Source organism: Aulonocara sp. 'chitande type north' Nkhata Bay, linkage group LG23 (assembly GCF_057382095.1).
Source record: "Aulonocara sp. 'chitande type north' Nkhata Bay isolate Kocher_YH1m ecotype deep benthic linkage group LG23, A_spYH_male_GT1.1, whole genome shotgun sequence".
In the NCBI taxonomy this organism is placed as follows: Eukaryota; Metazoa; Chordata; class Actinopteri; order Cichliformes; family Cichlidae; genus Aulonocara; species Aulonocara sp. 'chitande type north' Nkhata Bay.
In genome coordinates, this window is record NC_141365.1 from 16,584,382 (window position 1) to 16,600,181 (window position 15,800).

At 41.2% G+C, this 15,800-nt stretch overlaps 3 protein-coding genes across 7 annotated transcripts in view; 1 reads left to right on the top strand and 2 right to left on the bottom strand.

Annotated features, from left to right (window-relative positions):
- Nucleotides 1-13,068, top strand: part of lg23h1orf146 (linkage group 23 C1orf146 homolog) — a 36,198-nt gene extending 23,130 nt beyond the window's left edge. Inside the window, exons 6-8 of the transcript XR_015127378.1 lie at nt 11,708-11,837; nt 11,957-12,181; nt 12,659-13,068. The gene's annotated coding sequence lies outside the window, so the exon portion shown is untranslated. The remainder of the gene's footprint in view (nt 1-11,707; nt 11,838-11,956; nt 12,182-12,658) is intronic.
- On the bottom strand, nt 4,292-10,390 carry gfi1ab (growth factor independent 1A transcription repressor b). 2 transcript variants are annotated; one of them, XM_086284755.1, is made up of 7 exons: nt 10,144-10,390; nt 7,634-7,747; nt 6,931-7,119; nt 6,058-6,437; nt 5,596-5,733; nt 5,285-5,450; nt 4,296-5,105 (listed from the first exon to the last, which is right to left on the bottom strand). In XM_086284755.1, exons 2-7 carry the CDS (start codon nt 7,743-7,745, stop codon nt 4,927-4,929), a joined length of 1,164 nt encoding a protein of 387 aa, XP_086140881.1. In that variant the 5' UTR covers nt 7,746-7,747; nt 10,144-10,390; the 3' UTR covers nt 4,296-4,926. The 2 variants fall into 2 exon arrangements, with proteins under 2 accessions (XP_086140880.1, XP_086140881.1); XM_086284754.1 differs by lacking the exon at nt 10,144-10,390 and having other exon boundaries at nt 4,292-5,105; nt 7,634-8,010.
- Nucleotides 10,445-15,800, bottom strand: part of evi5b (ecotropic viral integration site 5b) — a 44,582-nt gene continuing 39,226 nt past the window's right edge. For 3 of the 4 annotated variants that reach the window (XM_086284749.1, XM_086284746.1, XM_086284748.1), the window contains one exon: nt 10,446-12,280. In XM_086284749.1, coding sequence (XP_086140875.1) covers nt 12,005-12,280 — 276 coding nt within the window. In that variant the 3' untranslated portion in view covers nt 10,446-12,004. Of the gene's footprint in view, nt 12,281-15,800 lie in introns of all 4 variants that reach the window. The other variant, XM_086284747.1, reaches the window with a different exon arrangement.

The following is a 15,800-nucleotide window of genomic DNA, read 5'->3' on the forward strand; positions in this document are numbered from 1 at the left end:
AACGTACATGTTTTTAAGAACAGGCTCAAGACCCACCTTTTTAATTTAGCTTTTACTTAGCGTTTATTTATTTTTTATGCTTATTTATTCTATCCTGTCATTCTATTATTAATTTAGGATTTACCTAATATTTTTTGATTTTATTCTTATTCATTTTTTAATCTTCTTACTCTATTTATATTTATATTTATATTTATATTGTATCCTGTTCTTATTTATTTTATCATTTTACCCTGTATATATCGTATTGCGTCATATCTCCAGTGTTTCCTCGGAGGGCGCTCTCTGCACCGGGGCTGTTATTGACCGTGGCCGCTGGGTCTCTGGGGTCCTCTCAGCCTGGTTGGGGGGCTCCTTGGCCTCCCTCCTGCTGTGTGCCCAGCCCGGAGGCTGCGGTCTGTGACCGGCTCCCGGTGCAGACGGCTCTCTGTTATAATGTTTCCTCACTTGGCTCATGCGAGCCCAGCCCAATTTTTACTCTTTAAGCGTGCGCGTGTGTGTATGTGTGTGTGGGTGGGGGTGGGGGGATATATGTGTATTGAGAGTGTGGGGAGTGAGTTGGAGGGTGGGGTGGGCTGCTTTTAACTATGTAAAGCACTTTGTGCTACATTTTTTCTGTATGAAAAGTGCTTTATAAATAAAGATTGATTGATTGATAATATGGGGCCTGATTATTCAAGACCTTGTATGTGAGAAGAAGAATTTTAAGGACTTGATTCTGGATTTAACAAGGAGACAATGAAAATTAGAAGAAAAGAAGCTTATATGGGAGAAATATGCACTTCTTTTCTAGTCCCTGTCGGTACTCTTGCGGCAGCATTCTGGATCAACTGAAGCATTTTAGAACAACATAGTCTACAGCCTACAATTAAGAACTAGTTTTTCAGCATCACTCTGAGACAGGATGCTTCTGATTTTAGCAATAATATGTAAATGTAGGAAAGCAGTCCTACATATTTGTATAAAATGAGCATTGAAGGACATATCCTGGCCAAGGTAATACCATCCACAGTATCATGTTAGACACCATGTTTCTAAGATTTTGGGGGCCGAGTGCAATAACCTCAGATTATCTGAAATTAGAAGCAGGAAATTAGAGTTCATCCAGGACTTTATATCGTTAAGACATTCCTGCAATTGAACTCATTAGTGCGTGTCATCCGGCATCTACATAGCAGTGAAAATGTATGCTATGCCTTCGAATGATACTGACTAAAGGAAGCATGTATAACGTGAACAGAATAGGTCCTAGCACGGAACTCTGTGGAACTCCATAATTAGCCTTAGTGTGTGAAGAGGCCTCTCCAGTTATTTTAACAAATTAGAAACTAGATATAATTCAAACTGCAGCAGCGCAGTACCTTTAATACCTACAGTGTGTTCTAATCTCTGTAGTAAGATATTGTGGTAAACAGTATCAAACGCTGCACTGCGGTCTAGCACTACAAGAACAGAAAGGAGTCCACTGTCAGAGGTCGTGAAAAGATCATTTGTAACCTTCACTAAAGCTGTTTCTGTACTGTGAGGAATTCTGAAACCTGACTAAAACTCTTCAAATAAATCATTCCTCTGCAGACAATCCATTAGCTGTTTCACAACTACTTTTTCAAGAATTTTAGAAATAAAAGGACGGTTGGAGATTGGCCGGTAATTATCTAAAACAGTTGAGTCAGTTGATGGTCAGTTTTTGAGTAATGGTTTATGGTAACTTCACCTTAAAGGCCTGTTGTACGTACATTAATATTAATCTTAAATTGATCATATTTAAGATTGCCGCATTATTAAATGGTAAGACCTTTTTGTGGGAGCTTGTAGGAATGGAGTCTATTAGACACATTGATGGTTTAGAGGAAGTACAGCTATATTCCCTCAGTGTACCCAGCGGTTCACATTTTGTTTATTCAGACATGTAGAGAAACTTCCTGTCAACCACCGCACTCAGTTTGGGTAAATCAGAGCTTTCATTATGAAGTTATGGGAGGTCGGGTGTAGCATGTCCCATACAACTTGGCTTTATTTTGAAGTTTTTTCATGTATTGATTGTGCAATAATATCTATATACTTGACCTCTTTTCAGTAGATTATTTTTATACAAAAATATTTTGTATAATGGGGGGGGGATCATCTATCCCATAATACCCCAAATATCCCATAATACTAGCTAATAATTTGATTACATTTTTAATGTCTGTTTTTTCAGACATTAAAAATCAAAAAAAGAAAAAAGAAATTAAACACCCAAGTCTCTCTCCCATCTTTTATTATTCATGTATAATCTCAGATTAATAATAGATCATCCAAGACCACACAAACCCAGACCTTGAACTTTCTAATTGCACAACTATGTCTGTCAGAAAAAATTAATCCAGCCATACCTCTGCATGCTGTGTGGCTGCGTGCACAGATGAGTGCATGTTTATCCACCGTGTGCACTTACGGGCCAAAATGCAGGCCTCAGACTGCAATGCTCTGATTATTCGCCCACTCAAATCAATCGAGCCATCTCCTATTCATATTTGATATGCCTTTAGGCAGTGGGATAAAGTTTAAAAGAAAAATCTAGCCATGCACTTGGAGGAAATCTGGTCAGCCTATTGACTCGTTTGAAGATTTTTACTTGAGAAGCTTCACTCTGAGATTGTGCTTGAAGAGCATCTCTCAAAGGGACTCGTCATACAGCACTCTATGAGGTAAAAAAACAAACAAAACATCCATCATAAGCGATCTAGGTTGTTCAGTTGCTTAAACAGTTATGAGAGGAGCTCAGTGTCACAAGTTCAGCTGAAGTCGACCTGCTCTGCCCAGCAGTGAAACGTCCCACCTGAGAGAACCTGCTTGCTTGCTTACTTCAAAGGTGAGGTTGGCGGCTCGGGGCTCTCTGAGCATTAAAGGCACTGGCATCAGGCATCAGGAAATTCCCCTGTCACCAGATTCAACCTCATTCAGTCTGAACAAAAAGTGCACTCCTTTCAAGCAGCGTAACCTCTTATTTCCTTTATAGATTTATTTTAAAGGAGCTTCAGTTTTGAAGTCTTTTCAAAACTGAAGCTTTTTATTCGCCTTGAAATGTGTGGTTGCTGCATATAAAATGCATTTTCGTTTGAAAAGAATAAACACTGTGAGTCTCTCTGCCATGTAGCTGTAATGCGCACAGCTCCACTAAATCTTGCTTTAAATGAGCATGCCTGTTCCTGTTCTCCTTTAGTCTGTTCATCCTGGGGTTTAAAATATTCAGTATTTTCGCAGGCCTGGATGTTGTACGATTTTGAGGCAAGTGAGGCATAGAAAATCCTTGTGAGTCAGTGATTTCAATCAATGTTGAGTGAAAACGACAAAGTGATTGTTCCTCTTTCCGCCTCTTTTGTGTCGGAGGTTAAAAGATAAGAGTTTGGAAGAATCGGTAGATTAATAAGGCGACTGTTTATAAGCTCACCTAACCAGTTATGAGAGGTATTTTCACAGTATTAAACTGATTCTATCTATGGAAATAGTCTCTATGACAGGGATACCACCTGTTTCTTAAATGTGCTGTAATATTTCCAGGGAGCGTTTTTGTTTATCAGATTAAACCCTTTAATCTATTGTTTATGTAGCAGTACAGAAACTTTGACAGGGTGCTTCCCGACTCTCATTTTTTTCCCAGGATCACAGCTGCCACATGTGATATCTTTTCTGCCAAAGCTCGTTTTTTTCCTCCCCCCCAAATAACAGCCATGAGGGTAAAACGCATTTGGTTAACGGTTAAATCAGCTCATACTGTTTGAGGTCCAAACAAATGTCTGCAGTGGTCAAAACAAACAGTAGCCTCTGGGCAATCACACAATCACGGCAGCAAGGTGGCTCAACGTCCTGGCGCCTTTGTTTTAAAGTTTACACTCTGGAACGTAAAGCTCTTATTCGATTAGATCATAGTTTTATTTCTCTCTCTCCCTGTGTGTGTGTGTGTGTGTGTGTGTGTGTGTGTGTGTGTGTGTTCGATCGAGAAAAAATCTGAAATAACTGTTGCTAATGACCTTAAATCTACCGACGCGTCTGCTGACAACAGTGAAAAAAAGACGCTCTGTGGAATTTTTTTAAACTTAGGTGATGAAACCCGACCTTTACTTTAATGTAATCTGTTTTATTTTTATGCACGCTTTTTCCGTTCCGTCTCTGTTTTCGTTTGGAGAAACTTAACTCATCCATATTTTTAACTGCATTGAAATTTTGATAATAATAATAATCATTTTAAAACATCAACAAGAAACTGGAATACATATTTGAAGAGAAGTAATATTTATTTGTAAACGATAGAAGTTTAAATTTGACAAGAAAATGTGCAAAATAGACCAAAGATACCAGCTTGGTAATGGAAGCGATTATTAAATCAGACAGTGGAAGAACTGTTTTGCCAGCATCGCTGTAGCTGACAACAAAATCCTACGTCTGTTCTTTTGGAGAAGCGCAGATTTGCATCTGTTTCTTTATGGCTCTGCCAATCCTGTTATTGAAGTGTGACTGCTAATATTTTGGGCTTAAGACACAGACAATTTTATTATTGTTGTTATTATTATTATTATCGCGCTTACATGTCATGTATTTTAAAGTCCACAGCTTATCTCTGGTTTTGTGAGCATGTAACATCCTGCAGCAGGCTGGTCTCGTTAGTGTTGCTCGTCTTCGCACTGCAAAAAGTCGCCCGTTAAACGTTTTTTTCCCTTATAAAATAAATAAAAAACACCATCTGTCGTTGTTAAATATAGGTTCAATGCACGTTTAACAAGCTAAATGAGAGTCAGAGTCGATCTTGATCCGAAAAATGTCCTCAAGGTGGATGGCAGAAGGAGGAAAAGTCGAAAATGCCGGATGTCTAAAAACGACTTCCTAGGAATGAGCAAATGATTGCTCTGAAGTCAGATTAGATTGACTCCATGGTGCCGCGTCAGTTCATTTCAGCCCGTGCTGCGTCTCCTTGTGTCTCCTCAAATCCACCTTTCTCTGGAAACCTTTGCCGCAGAGGTCGCAGCCGAAAGGTTTGTATCCGGTGTGTTTCCTGCTGTGCGTAATGAGGTTGGAGCTCTGGCTGAACGCCTTCCCGCACACCTGGCATTTGTGTGGCTTTTCACCTGAAAGAGAAAAAAAATAAAAATACATTTGATTTAGGGTTTAAAAATATATATATAATAAAAATAAACGAGAGGTATACATTTTGCTGCTTAAAAATTGGATTTTGCGCACAGATCTTTTACCTCGGTTACAGAACAATCAAAACAACAAATGTAGTTTCGTCCCTTTCTTCGCTCACCTGTGTGGATGAAGGTGTGTTTCTTCATGTCCGACTTCTGATGGAACCTTTTGCCGCAGTACTGGCATGGGTACGGCCGCGTGTCGGAGTGGATAAGCAGGTGAGTCGACAGAGTTGACGACCGCTTGAAACTTTTACCGCATATTTTGCAGTCGAAACTTCTTTCCTGAAACGTGAGCAGAGGCCTGTTTTAGTCACATTTTCGAGTCAGCGCATCCACGCTTGACAGGAAGGCGGGTTGAAAGTAAGATGTGAATCCAAAAAAAGAAAAGGGTGCAAACTGCATCTTGTGGTTTGAGGTGGGAAGATACCTGAGAGTGCACGGCCTTGTGTTGTTCCAGGCTCACTGCGTGTCCGAAAGTTTTGCCGCAGATTTCGCACGCAAATGGCCGGGTGCCGCTGTGTGATCTGCGGACGTGCACTTCTAAACCGTGGGGAGTGGAAAACACCTGAGAACAACAATGAATTGACGATAAGAACTTTTTAAAATTTGCAATAAACCATCAAAGAAAAAAAAAACAACCAAATTCGATTCTGTGTAACTTGAGAGTCAATTGTTTGTGTTTTGTTCCACCTATAGAGAGGTCAGAGGTCAGCCAAAGACAGCAGCTGCAGTGAGTCTTTGGTTGGGGCCAAGTTGAGCGGAAATCAAATTATCCCAAGTTTTTAAATTACTGGTGTTTTCTTACAAACATGCATGCATTTTATAGAAGACACTATATTAGACTGGACTATATGAAATCACACCTCTCTTCGTTGCTCTCTGTCCTCACCTTACTGCACTTGACGCACTTGTAAGCCCCATTGAGGATGAGGCTAGAGCACAGCAGATCAGACTGCGCGTTCACGTCGTGGGTTTTTCCGTGCATGCCTGCCTCAGGAAACAGCAGAGCAGCAGCGTGCCTCCTGTAGTTACCATAGGTCTCCTCTCCCAGAGCTCGGTCTGCATACAGGGCAGGATGGGTGCTTCTGTCTCCGTAGAAGCCCATCGCAGCCGGGCCTCTTTCTACCTCCATTCCCGTATGGAGGCTTGGCTGCACCAGCGGCCTCAGCTCCGGCCTGGGATAGCTGCTGCTCCAGGCGTACGGCCGGAATGGAACGGTGAAGGGCTGAGTCTCGTCCACCAGGGGAGAAAGAGATTTCTCCGAATCAGCTGGAGAGGGGAACAGATAAAAATTTAATGAAAGCAGTGAAGTGACCGAAGAGGAGCACTTCCAGGGATCTACGGGGCCTCAGAGGAATCATTGAGGGGAAAACTTATTTCAGATTCCCCAAGTGATGATTTGTGGTTGAGTCCGATTAAAATGAAATTAGATTAGATGATATCTGCTCTGATTTATTATAAAAACTGAAAACGTATTTGTGTGAAGAATAACTTCAATTTAAAACAATCTCAGAAAATGATTAAAACAGCAAAATATGTAAACTATCACAAAGGCCTGTTTTGCTTATTTAGTTTGCCGAAACGAACATTGTATTGTATGTTTTCTAAACCATGGTGGAAAAAATACAAATCAAAGTCTGCATTGGATCTGTGCGTCCTGGACGCTTTACAGTTTCCGCTCTGGGTCTTTCATGTGTACATGAAATGTAATCTATTGCAGGATCATCAGTATGTGTGTATGTATGTGTGTGTCTTTGTCTACCTGGCGAGGCGGAGGGAGATGGAGGCCTCCAGAAGTCCTCATAGTCCGGGGAGCGAGAGCACAGGCTGTCGGCACAGCTCAGCGGAGACTTGGGGGAGAAATCTGCTGCGTCGCCCAGGTGGGAGTCCGGAGACAGGTTGTACCTGTCCACCGACATAGCCGTGTCTTCTTCTGGGAGTTTATCTCCCTCTGAGAAGCACAAAACAAATGACAGTCAGCATCGTAATGACCGGTGACTCAATTAAAGCCATTCTTATGTTGTTTTTAAAGGGCTGATAAATGACGTGGATGGTCGCCAGTTCGGTAATTTGTCAAAACAAAACTGGATTTTTGGTGGACAAAATTAGTCAGAGATAACGTCAATTTTTCTTGTGGTAATAGTGTTAATATATGATATGGTATAACAATAAAAATAATATGTAATAAAACTGTGAATAACCCGAGATATTTAAATACATGCATTTAACCAAAAGAACAGTTTCAGAATTGAATACAAAACACTACAATGACTCTTAACTGTAAAATGCTTTTCTTTTAAAGCATTATTCATCTTACAAATTATTGGCAAGTGTTGCGATCAAAAATGTATTTTACTTTTGAAAAATACCCCTCATCCCGTCAGATTATATCAATATCAAATACAGCATTGAAAGTGTCATCTGACAAAGAGGGGAATATTGAAGAAAAGCCTCCTTTTGCATACCCGAGCATATGTGCGCTAGTATCGTGTCCAGCTTGTTGTAGTCATCCTCAAAACTTCGGGGTTGGTGATAACTGTGCGCCTTCTTACTCTTCACCAAGAAGGAGCGGGGCATCTCTGAAGCGGAACAGAACAAATCAGTGACAATAATCCAGCTGTAGAGAGCAGTCCTCCTGCGCCCGAGGCCGCTCGCTCCAAGATTTGACATCTACTGGTGTGGTGATGTTGCTCCCAAGTGCTTTAAGAGGTTTCAACCTGACAAGGGAGCATGCGCGGACTATCGGTCACGCCTGCCAGGTGTCGTCGGACAGGTGTCGAGGCTGCTCGCCACAGCTCAGTGCGCTGTAAAAAATATCCGCCTGCAGAGTTTTAGTCAGAGCAGGCTGTAGGAAAACTGTCTGCAGCGGGGGCGACGTCGTCTTGCATCTTTAGAGCAAACGGACTCATTTCAGAACCCGACAGTGGTTTCCTTTCTTACAAGAAACGCAGGTGGAATGAAGAAGAGAAAAGTTTATTTATTGTTTAAAAGTACAACTTGGGACGATAAGTCTATGAGACACTTTTTGCAGTGTTTAACTTTTCCACAGCTTGGGGCTGCCGAAGTTCTCGCAGACTGCAGCTCGTGTCTCCCATGGAGCCCGTGGCAGTCGGGAGAGGTGATACAGGCTTTATCGGCGCCTTTCTCAATCTTTAAAGGGGGCAGGGGGAGAGGAAACGGGGAGACACACCCCAGGGTGCCTTGCTGGGGAGCTTGAAGTAGCACGTCGTGGTAAAATAAAGGGGTGGGAGAAACTTTGAACCGGCGGGGTAGTCTTATTATTCTTATAGGCTGCAATTAAAATTTGACCAAACGCTTCGGGTTTGCCAAGAGTGTCTCCGGTTGAGTTCAGCCAATAAAACGCTAGAGGAAAAATAATTCATTGAGAATAAATCCTCACATAAAAACGCACCGCAGTGTCTCTCTGATCAAAACTCACTGCCGGCTCCACACAGGACAAAGTGTTGTCCCGGTCTGGTGGTCACTTGAGCCCATAAACTGTTATTATGTGACAGACACTCTCCGTCCTAACGCCTGCGGTGACCGTTTCACATTACCCCGAGAGGAAGAAGCAAATAACGGAGACAGTTTGTTTTCTGTTCGCACAGGTCGAAGATTAGAGCGTCATTACGCGCTGATCAATAAGACGGAGTCGTGCGTCCTGGTGCCTTTCATCCACTGCAGGTGTAATAAAACAGTTTTGAGACGGCATTGAAGTGAAAGTGTGATCAAAAACCTGCATTCGTTTGCAGTAAATACAGGTGGCTATCAGGCCATGTTTGCGCTTTAAAGTTTTATTGTTCGTGGCTTGAGACGGTTGAATTGCCACGGAGCCGAAATTCACACATGCGCATTTTGGATGACTTTTCATTTCATTGCGTTTCTTTACTTATTATTTTAATATATCACCAGGTAACCGTTAGTAAATCCGCTCCGGTCAAATCCTCCACGCCTGTAAAGGTGTGAAGTTTCCTCCAAATCAGACAACTGGACGCCCAAAAAGGTTTCAGACCGTTTACACGGCTTTGGCACCAACATGTCAGTGAATGCATTTATAATGTCGGCTACATGCAAACCGTTATCAGTAAATAAAGGACAGGAAATTAAAGGACCACATGTCCCAGCTCGATTAGACGCATCACGGCATCCGGATACAGTTTTTTGGAGAAGATATGAAGCTCGAACCGATAAAAGCAGCTGCAGCAGGGCCTGCTGCCCGATAGGCAGACGGTTTCTTAACTGTAGCATCATGCCATCAAAATTAAATACACGCACATAATAATAATAATAATATTAATGATATTAATAATATAAATACATTTAGGGATTTGATGCCGCTTTTACGCAGGTTGTTAGAACTTCGCGGTTTGAAACTAGATTTGATTTGATATGCGGTTGTTTATAACCGCACAATTAATTAACTGCGTCATTATTTCTGCAGTATTCAAATATTTTCTTCTCTCCGTTGAAATTCAGCTTTTAAAACGCCTCTACATGTGAACTCACCAAATGATTCACGCCTCCCACACTGCGCCACTGTATCGCGCTCTCCTTATAGTAAACATTTCAGGACGCACGTTTAAATCTGCTCGAATATTTGCAAAGGTCAATCAAAGAAAAAGAAATCAACAAAATACATAAAATCAGCTGTATTCACACACCCGTGTCTGCGCAGGAGTACTGCTGTTTAGGTTGTGCTAAACTCGGGTATTATTAATAATAAAGCCGAATTTTGAGATTAAAATTGAAATGATTAAAATAGAATTGATGTGGCTGTAACATCTGGCACCCGCTATAGAAATAAGCGACCTTCCACTGCACCACGTTAAAAAAAAAAAAAAAAATCGCCAACCTTACTAGTCAACGCAAGTTCTAAAAATCTGAGCTTACATCACTAACAGACTGGCCTCACTGTCCAACACAAACTCATCATCAGCATTTTGTGGGGGAAAAAGCCAAAAAACCAAACACAAACCTGGTAAATGTTTCAGTGCCCGAAGAGAGATGCTCTTTTTAAAATGTGGTTTTCTGCATGAAATGATTAGTAGTTGAGGCTCAACTTTGAAAACCGCGAGAAAAATCACTTCCTGAAACAGTCAATCTAAGCTAAGAATCTTCAGAGGAAGGCAGCGCTGAGACTAAACATCCCACATGTGCTGTTCAGCCTGCACGAGGAGACTCTGGTTAGAGGTTTGCAGCCACCATTACAAGACAGACCAGGCCAGGAGTTTATCAAACAATTTTATTGTGAATTCATCCCTTTCGCTCACTCCCTCTCTCTCTCTCTCACACACACACACACACACACGCACATACATATATATATATATATATATAAAACAATCATTTAGTTTGCAGAGTGTGCTTGACTGCATCCATCATAGTGTGTCCATACTGCACTGCAGACTCAAAAAAAGTGCCATTAGGTGTTCCTCTTCTATTCCATCAGCAAAGAGACATTAACATCATCATCACCTGCTCAAAGTCAGAATCTTTGCTGGTTCCTGGAGACTGCGGCTGCCTCGATTCATACAGAAGTTAGTGTTCAGACATTCAGAGAAATTCACTTTTACACATCCAGGTCATGAAATGGAGTGGCTTGTAGATCCAGAACATAGGCCTCGCTTTGGTAACACTTTGCCGGTCCCGATTAGTTTCCATGTTGTGTTGTTGAGTGTTGCTTTATCTCGGCTTCATCTCCTGACCAAAGTTCTCTCAGACTGTCATCAATTCCGTGCAAATTAGTGACACTCAGAACATATGAGAGGCATCATTCAGCTTTGAGTCATCGGTAGATGCATTATGCACTGAAGTGATTCGCCTTTTACCTCATCGTGAAAGTGAGATCGTGATGCTTTCAGAGAACTTTGTAAAACAGCAACAGTAGCTAAGAAATAAACCTGTCCCCATCTGCACTTATTAACATGCTGACTGCTTTAAGAACGGAGAGTTCAAAAGCATCTAAAGAGGGGTGACTAGTTATTCTACCAGGAATTCACCTCCCTCGTCTCAAAAGCAGGATTTGTTATTTGTGTTAAACTACATTATATGTCCCTTTACTCTCAAATGTACAGCATATTCTAAACACCAGATATGCATTTTCAAGTTCAAAAGGAAGTGGGGGGAAACAAACAACATGATACACATTTACATATCTACTTGTACGCAATGTCACTTTGACCTTGAAAGGCATGTGGCACGTGCTAAGGCCAAAGAAAGTCATCAAGTCGTCGCTGGCTGATACAAGCGAGTTTGATACCAGGCTGTGATGAAGCTCTTCAAGACATTAGAAATATAGATATTTATACATGCGCACGCACAGCACTCATACAAATCTGCCTCTGCATGATGGAGACTTAGTAGTAACGGCATCAATGCATTTCTGATGTTCATTTATAAAAAGCTTTAAAATATAAAAACATGAAGTGTGTAATATAGAGTAAAACGTTTTTATTGCACAGTCTCTTTTTCTGTGTTGTACCTAGAAGAAGCGGTCAGGAGTGATAGACTGAGATCTCCCTTCTCCTCCTCTTTGTCAGGTCTCTGTGGCCCAGTAGAGTCTGAGACGCTCCACGTGATTTGAGCCTCTACTGAGGTTCAGGCTGAGCTTCTGGCTTTACTCACAAAACCCCCCCAAAACAACAACAAGAAAAAAACTGCAAAAGGAAGGTAAAGAAAACTAAATCCACGTGTGATTCTCAGGATATCAAATGATGATGATGCATTTCATTCTTCAAGTTCAGGAGTCTCCTCTGAAATGGTTTGCTGGATGACCCTCTCTTCCACAGTTAGTGCTGACAGCCTCCGTCTCCACTTCAGCAGCCGGCGGGCGCCGCTCACACGGAGGTGGTCTTGTGGCTGCTGCTCTGAGGAACAGAGATCCGCAGGGCCTCTCCGTCCTCCTCCTCCTCATCGCTGTCGGTGTCCTCGAGTTTGGGGTGTAGTTTGATACGGCTCCTCTGCTGGGGGACCTGCAGGGGGGAGACCTTGACCCCATCGTCGTCCGAAGACTGGTAAGACTCATCATCCGCCCTGTAGTGGTTGACAATATGGATCCCATCAAAAGTGGGCTGATTGGCCAAGCGCCCCCTCTGTCCTTTTAAGCAGCGAATCTGTGAAAGCAAACAGTGAGAGTCAGGAGCCACACAATCTCCCACAGATCAGACTTCTGTGCCTGAAGGCAGCTGCATGAACACCAAACCTCTTGAAAAAAATTACAGCTAACATATTACGCTTTTCTTTATTTTCTGTCATAAATACACTGTTACAGTGGTGGATGCACACATTAAATATAGCCAAAGTTTCAAAAAATGAGGTCAGCAAACATGCAAGTTATCCCAGTAAGCCAAAAGCTCCAGACTCTACACACCTGGTTTGTGACCAGGGGGCTCTACAGGATGTCAGAGACGGTGGATATCCTGACATTGTCACATGTGTGAGCACGCTCAGAAGAAAACTGGCTTAAAGGAATCTCAAACTGCTTGTTACAGATGCTATATGACCCGAGGTGCTGTGCTAAGGCCTGGATCACCTCCCTGAGATCCTCTGCTCCAATATCGTCGTGGACCAGCTCTATTTTTGCTTCACTGTCTTGTGTCTCTGAAGCAGGTTTAAGTGTGAATGATTAAAATGGGTATAGTTGTATAGACAGCTCACTAATTTATTTATTTTTTTCGGTTGCTGTTATTGTACTCAGAAGGAAAGAGGGAGGAAGAAAGTCTTGGTCAAACCTTCTTTTAGCCAGGTGCAGGAAATATAGAGAGCGGATATCTAGTTCAGCACTTCCTGTCCTGTCCGCTGTTCATTGTTTACTAATAAAGAGAAATTTAAGACAGTTTTCGGATTGAATTTCAACAAATGTGTTTCCTGTGGCCAGTTTTACTTAGTAGTGCGACTTATCAGAAAGTTTACAGAATCATTTTTCCCTTTGATTCTACAGAGTGATATGTTTTAATGCAGCTGAATTCACAACATAATTATATCCACATTTTTTCTGTTAGTGTCAAAGTAGCGCTGCTACAGAAAAAAAAAAAGCAGCCAAGCTGTGACGCTAATGTTTAAAATGAATAACGACAGAGAAATATGACTCTTGCACGGCTTCCTGGACAACCTGTGACTGCTAGCAACTCAGTGAGATAACAAAAACTTGACACACGTGATATGAACAAACTGTCAGTGGGAGCTGGTGACATTTTACCAGAAACACTGAAACAAATAAGATGAGATGTCCTCTACAAATTCAACATGCAGGCACCAGTTCAACCAAAAATAAAAACAAAAGGGAACAATGCAATAAAATCAGAGCCATACTACACACCAAGAGTATACAACTGGTGAGTGTCCTGTTTGTATAATTAGTAGACATGAAATAAATATTTTTACAGCACTCACACGGAGGAAGACAAGTTGTCCCTTTTAAATTTGTAGTAAAAGCTTTTATTCACACGTCTCAATATAAAATTATATAGAGATTTAGAAATGTCACCGTCCAATTCACAAAGCCTATATGCTGTCTTTGCTTCAATCTTTGATGAGTTTATTGAATGTGTGCACGAATGTGCTTTATAATCTCAACACTTAAAGTCAATGTGTAGTATGGATTTGGGACAAAGAGTCATATAATTATGTTCCATTTAAGACTGCATGGTAGCAGGAAGCACCTTAAACCACGTTAACAGTTTAAGGTGCTTCCAGAGCTTCAAGGCAAAGGAAAAGTGTCTGAGACTGGAGGATTTGTTTTCTCTCGGAAAACAAAATACCTGGTAAGGAACTTTTTGCATTGACTGTATATAAAAGATGGCTATAGCCAATCGGGCGTTCATCCATTAATTTTTTAGACTTGCATTGCTGCACTTTTTTTTAAAAGTCAGAAATATATTTAGATGATAGAGAGCAATGCTATAAGCTAATGCTATCCAGGTTAGTTAGAAATAGGGCTGCCACGATTAGTCGACTAGTCACGATTACGTCGACTATTAAAATCGTCGACGACTAATTGAATAGTCGAAGCGTCGTTTGAAGTTTTGTTAGATCCCAAAAGCGCAGGAATAAGTAGCAGGATTTAAGAGTGTAATAACGGACTGAAACAGAAGATGGCAGCACTGCATGTACAAGGATGCCAGCTGCCGTTAAACCCCAAAGGAGAAGAAGAAGAAGCTGTGTCCCAGAATTCATAGCGCGGCCCTGCTCAGTTTCCAACAATGCCGGCAGCTAGTTAGTTTTAATATTACTCTTATTATTCTTTCTGGGTCACAAAATAAACGTTTAACATATTTTCAGGCGAGAATGTAGCTGTGTAAACCTCAAATATCGGCTCAGTTTATCAAGACACCACATATTTGCAAAAACACTCCGACGTTTTCGGAGACGTCTGTTACCCACCAGCTCGATAGCTAGCCGGGAGCAAGGCTCACTAGAGCCCGTGAGAACACCGGACTCCCGGCAAATCGTTTTCAAACCCACCGCCATCTTTCACTACTCAGGTTAAACGTGATATATAAATCACTTAGATAACTTAAAAAATTTTTTTAGTATTTTATTTGTTCCTGAGTAAATCGGTTTGGCTGAGATAAAGTTATAGTTTTTACACAGCTGAATAAACGTCAAGCAGACAGCTGATTATCAGAAGTGTGAGATGCTCGAGAATATACTCCGGTGTCCTGTTATATTTTAGATAGCAAGGAGCAGACGGCTGAGTTTATTAAACTTCACCGAAACAATCTGCAAATGTCATTAAAATTTAATAAACTATCCTCTTGTCGTTATTTTTAGTTAGCACATACCTTAAAACACTTAAAGCTGTAAGCTAATGATAGTTATAAGAGCAGATGCATGCTGGTGCAATAAGCTGTACGCTTTACGTCCAATGGATGCATGATCTGATTAGTCGACTAATCGCAAAAATAATCGTTTTATTGTTTTTAATGAAGTGCTGTCCGAGGATCAAAGATCACAGCATCCAGTTCTTGGCCTTTTCTGCACACAGAGATTTCTCTAGACTCTCTGACATTACGTACTTTAGATGATGAGATAGTTAAAGCAATCAAAAGCATACGCTATTTTGAAACTGTTGCTGAATTTGTAGACTCAGTTTATAAACCTTGCCACTCTAAGATGCTCTTTTTATACTAATTCACGTTACTGACCTTAATTAACCTAATTAGTTCCAAGATATTCTTTTGTTTCTCCTGTCCCAACTTTTCTCTTACATCCAATTCAAAATCAGCTAATAATTTTCATGTCTCAGTTGAGATTTGCAAATCACTGCATTCTGTTTTTATTCACACTTTGCAGAGTCCCAACTATTTTGGAATTGGGTTTGTATTTTCTCCGATTATCTTTCAGCTATAAGTTCAAAAAGGGCCTACATATGCACTAATTTTAAATTTTATTTTGAACAGTGTATTTTCAGTTAACGTCCCCACCTCCAGTTTACAGCCGTGCACGGCCGCTTTCTTTAGCTTTACCTTGAAGCACTTGGGATGGTCTCCTACACCATGAATTAACCAGACTCAAAGAGGGGTTGGGTAAAGATCAACACATGGTCAGGCTTGAAAAGCTGGGGGTGTTACACAGAACATCTGAAAACACTCACCTGGGTTGGCCTGCCATGCAACAGACAGTCATGTAGAA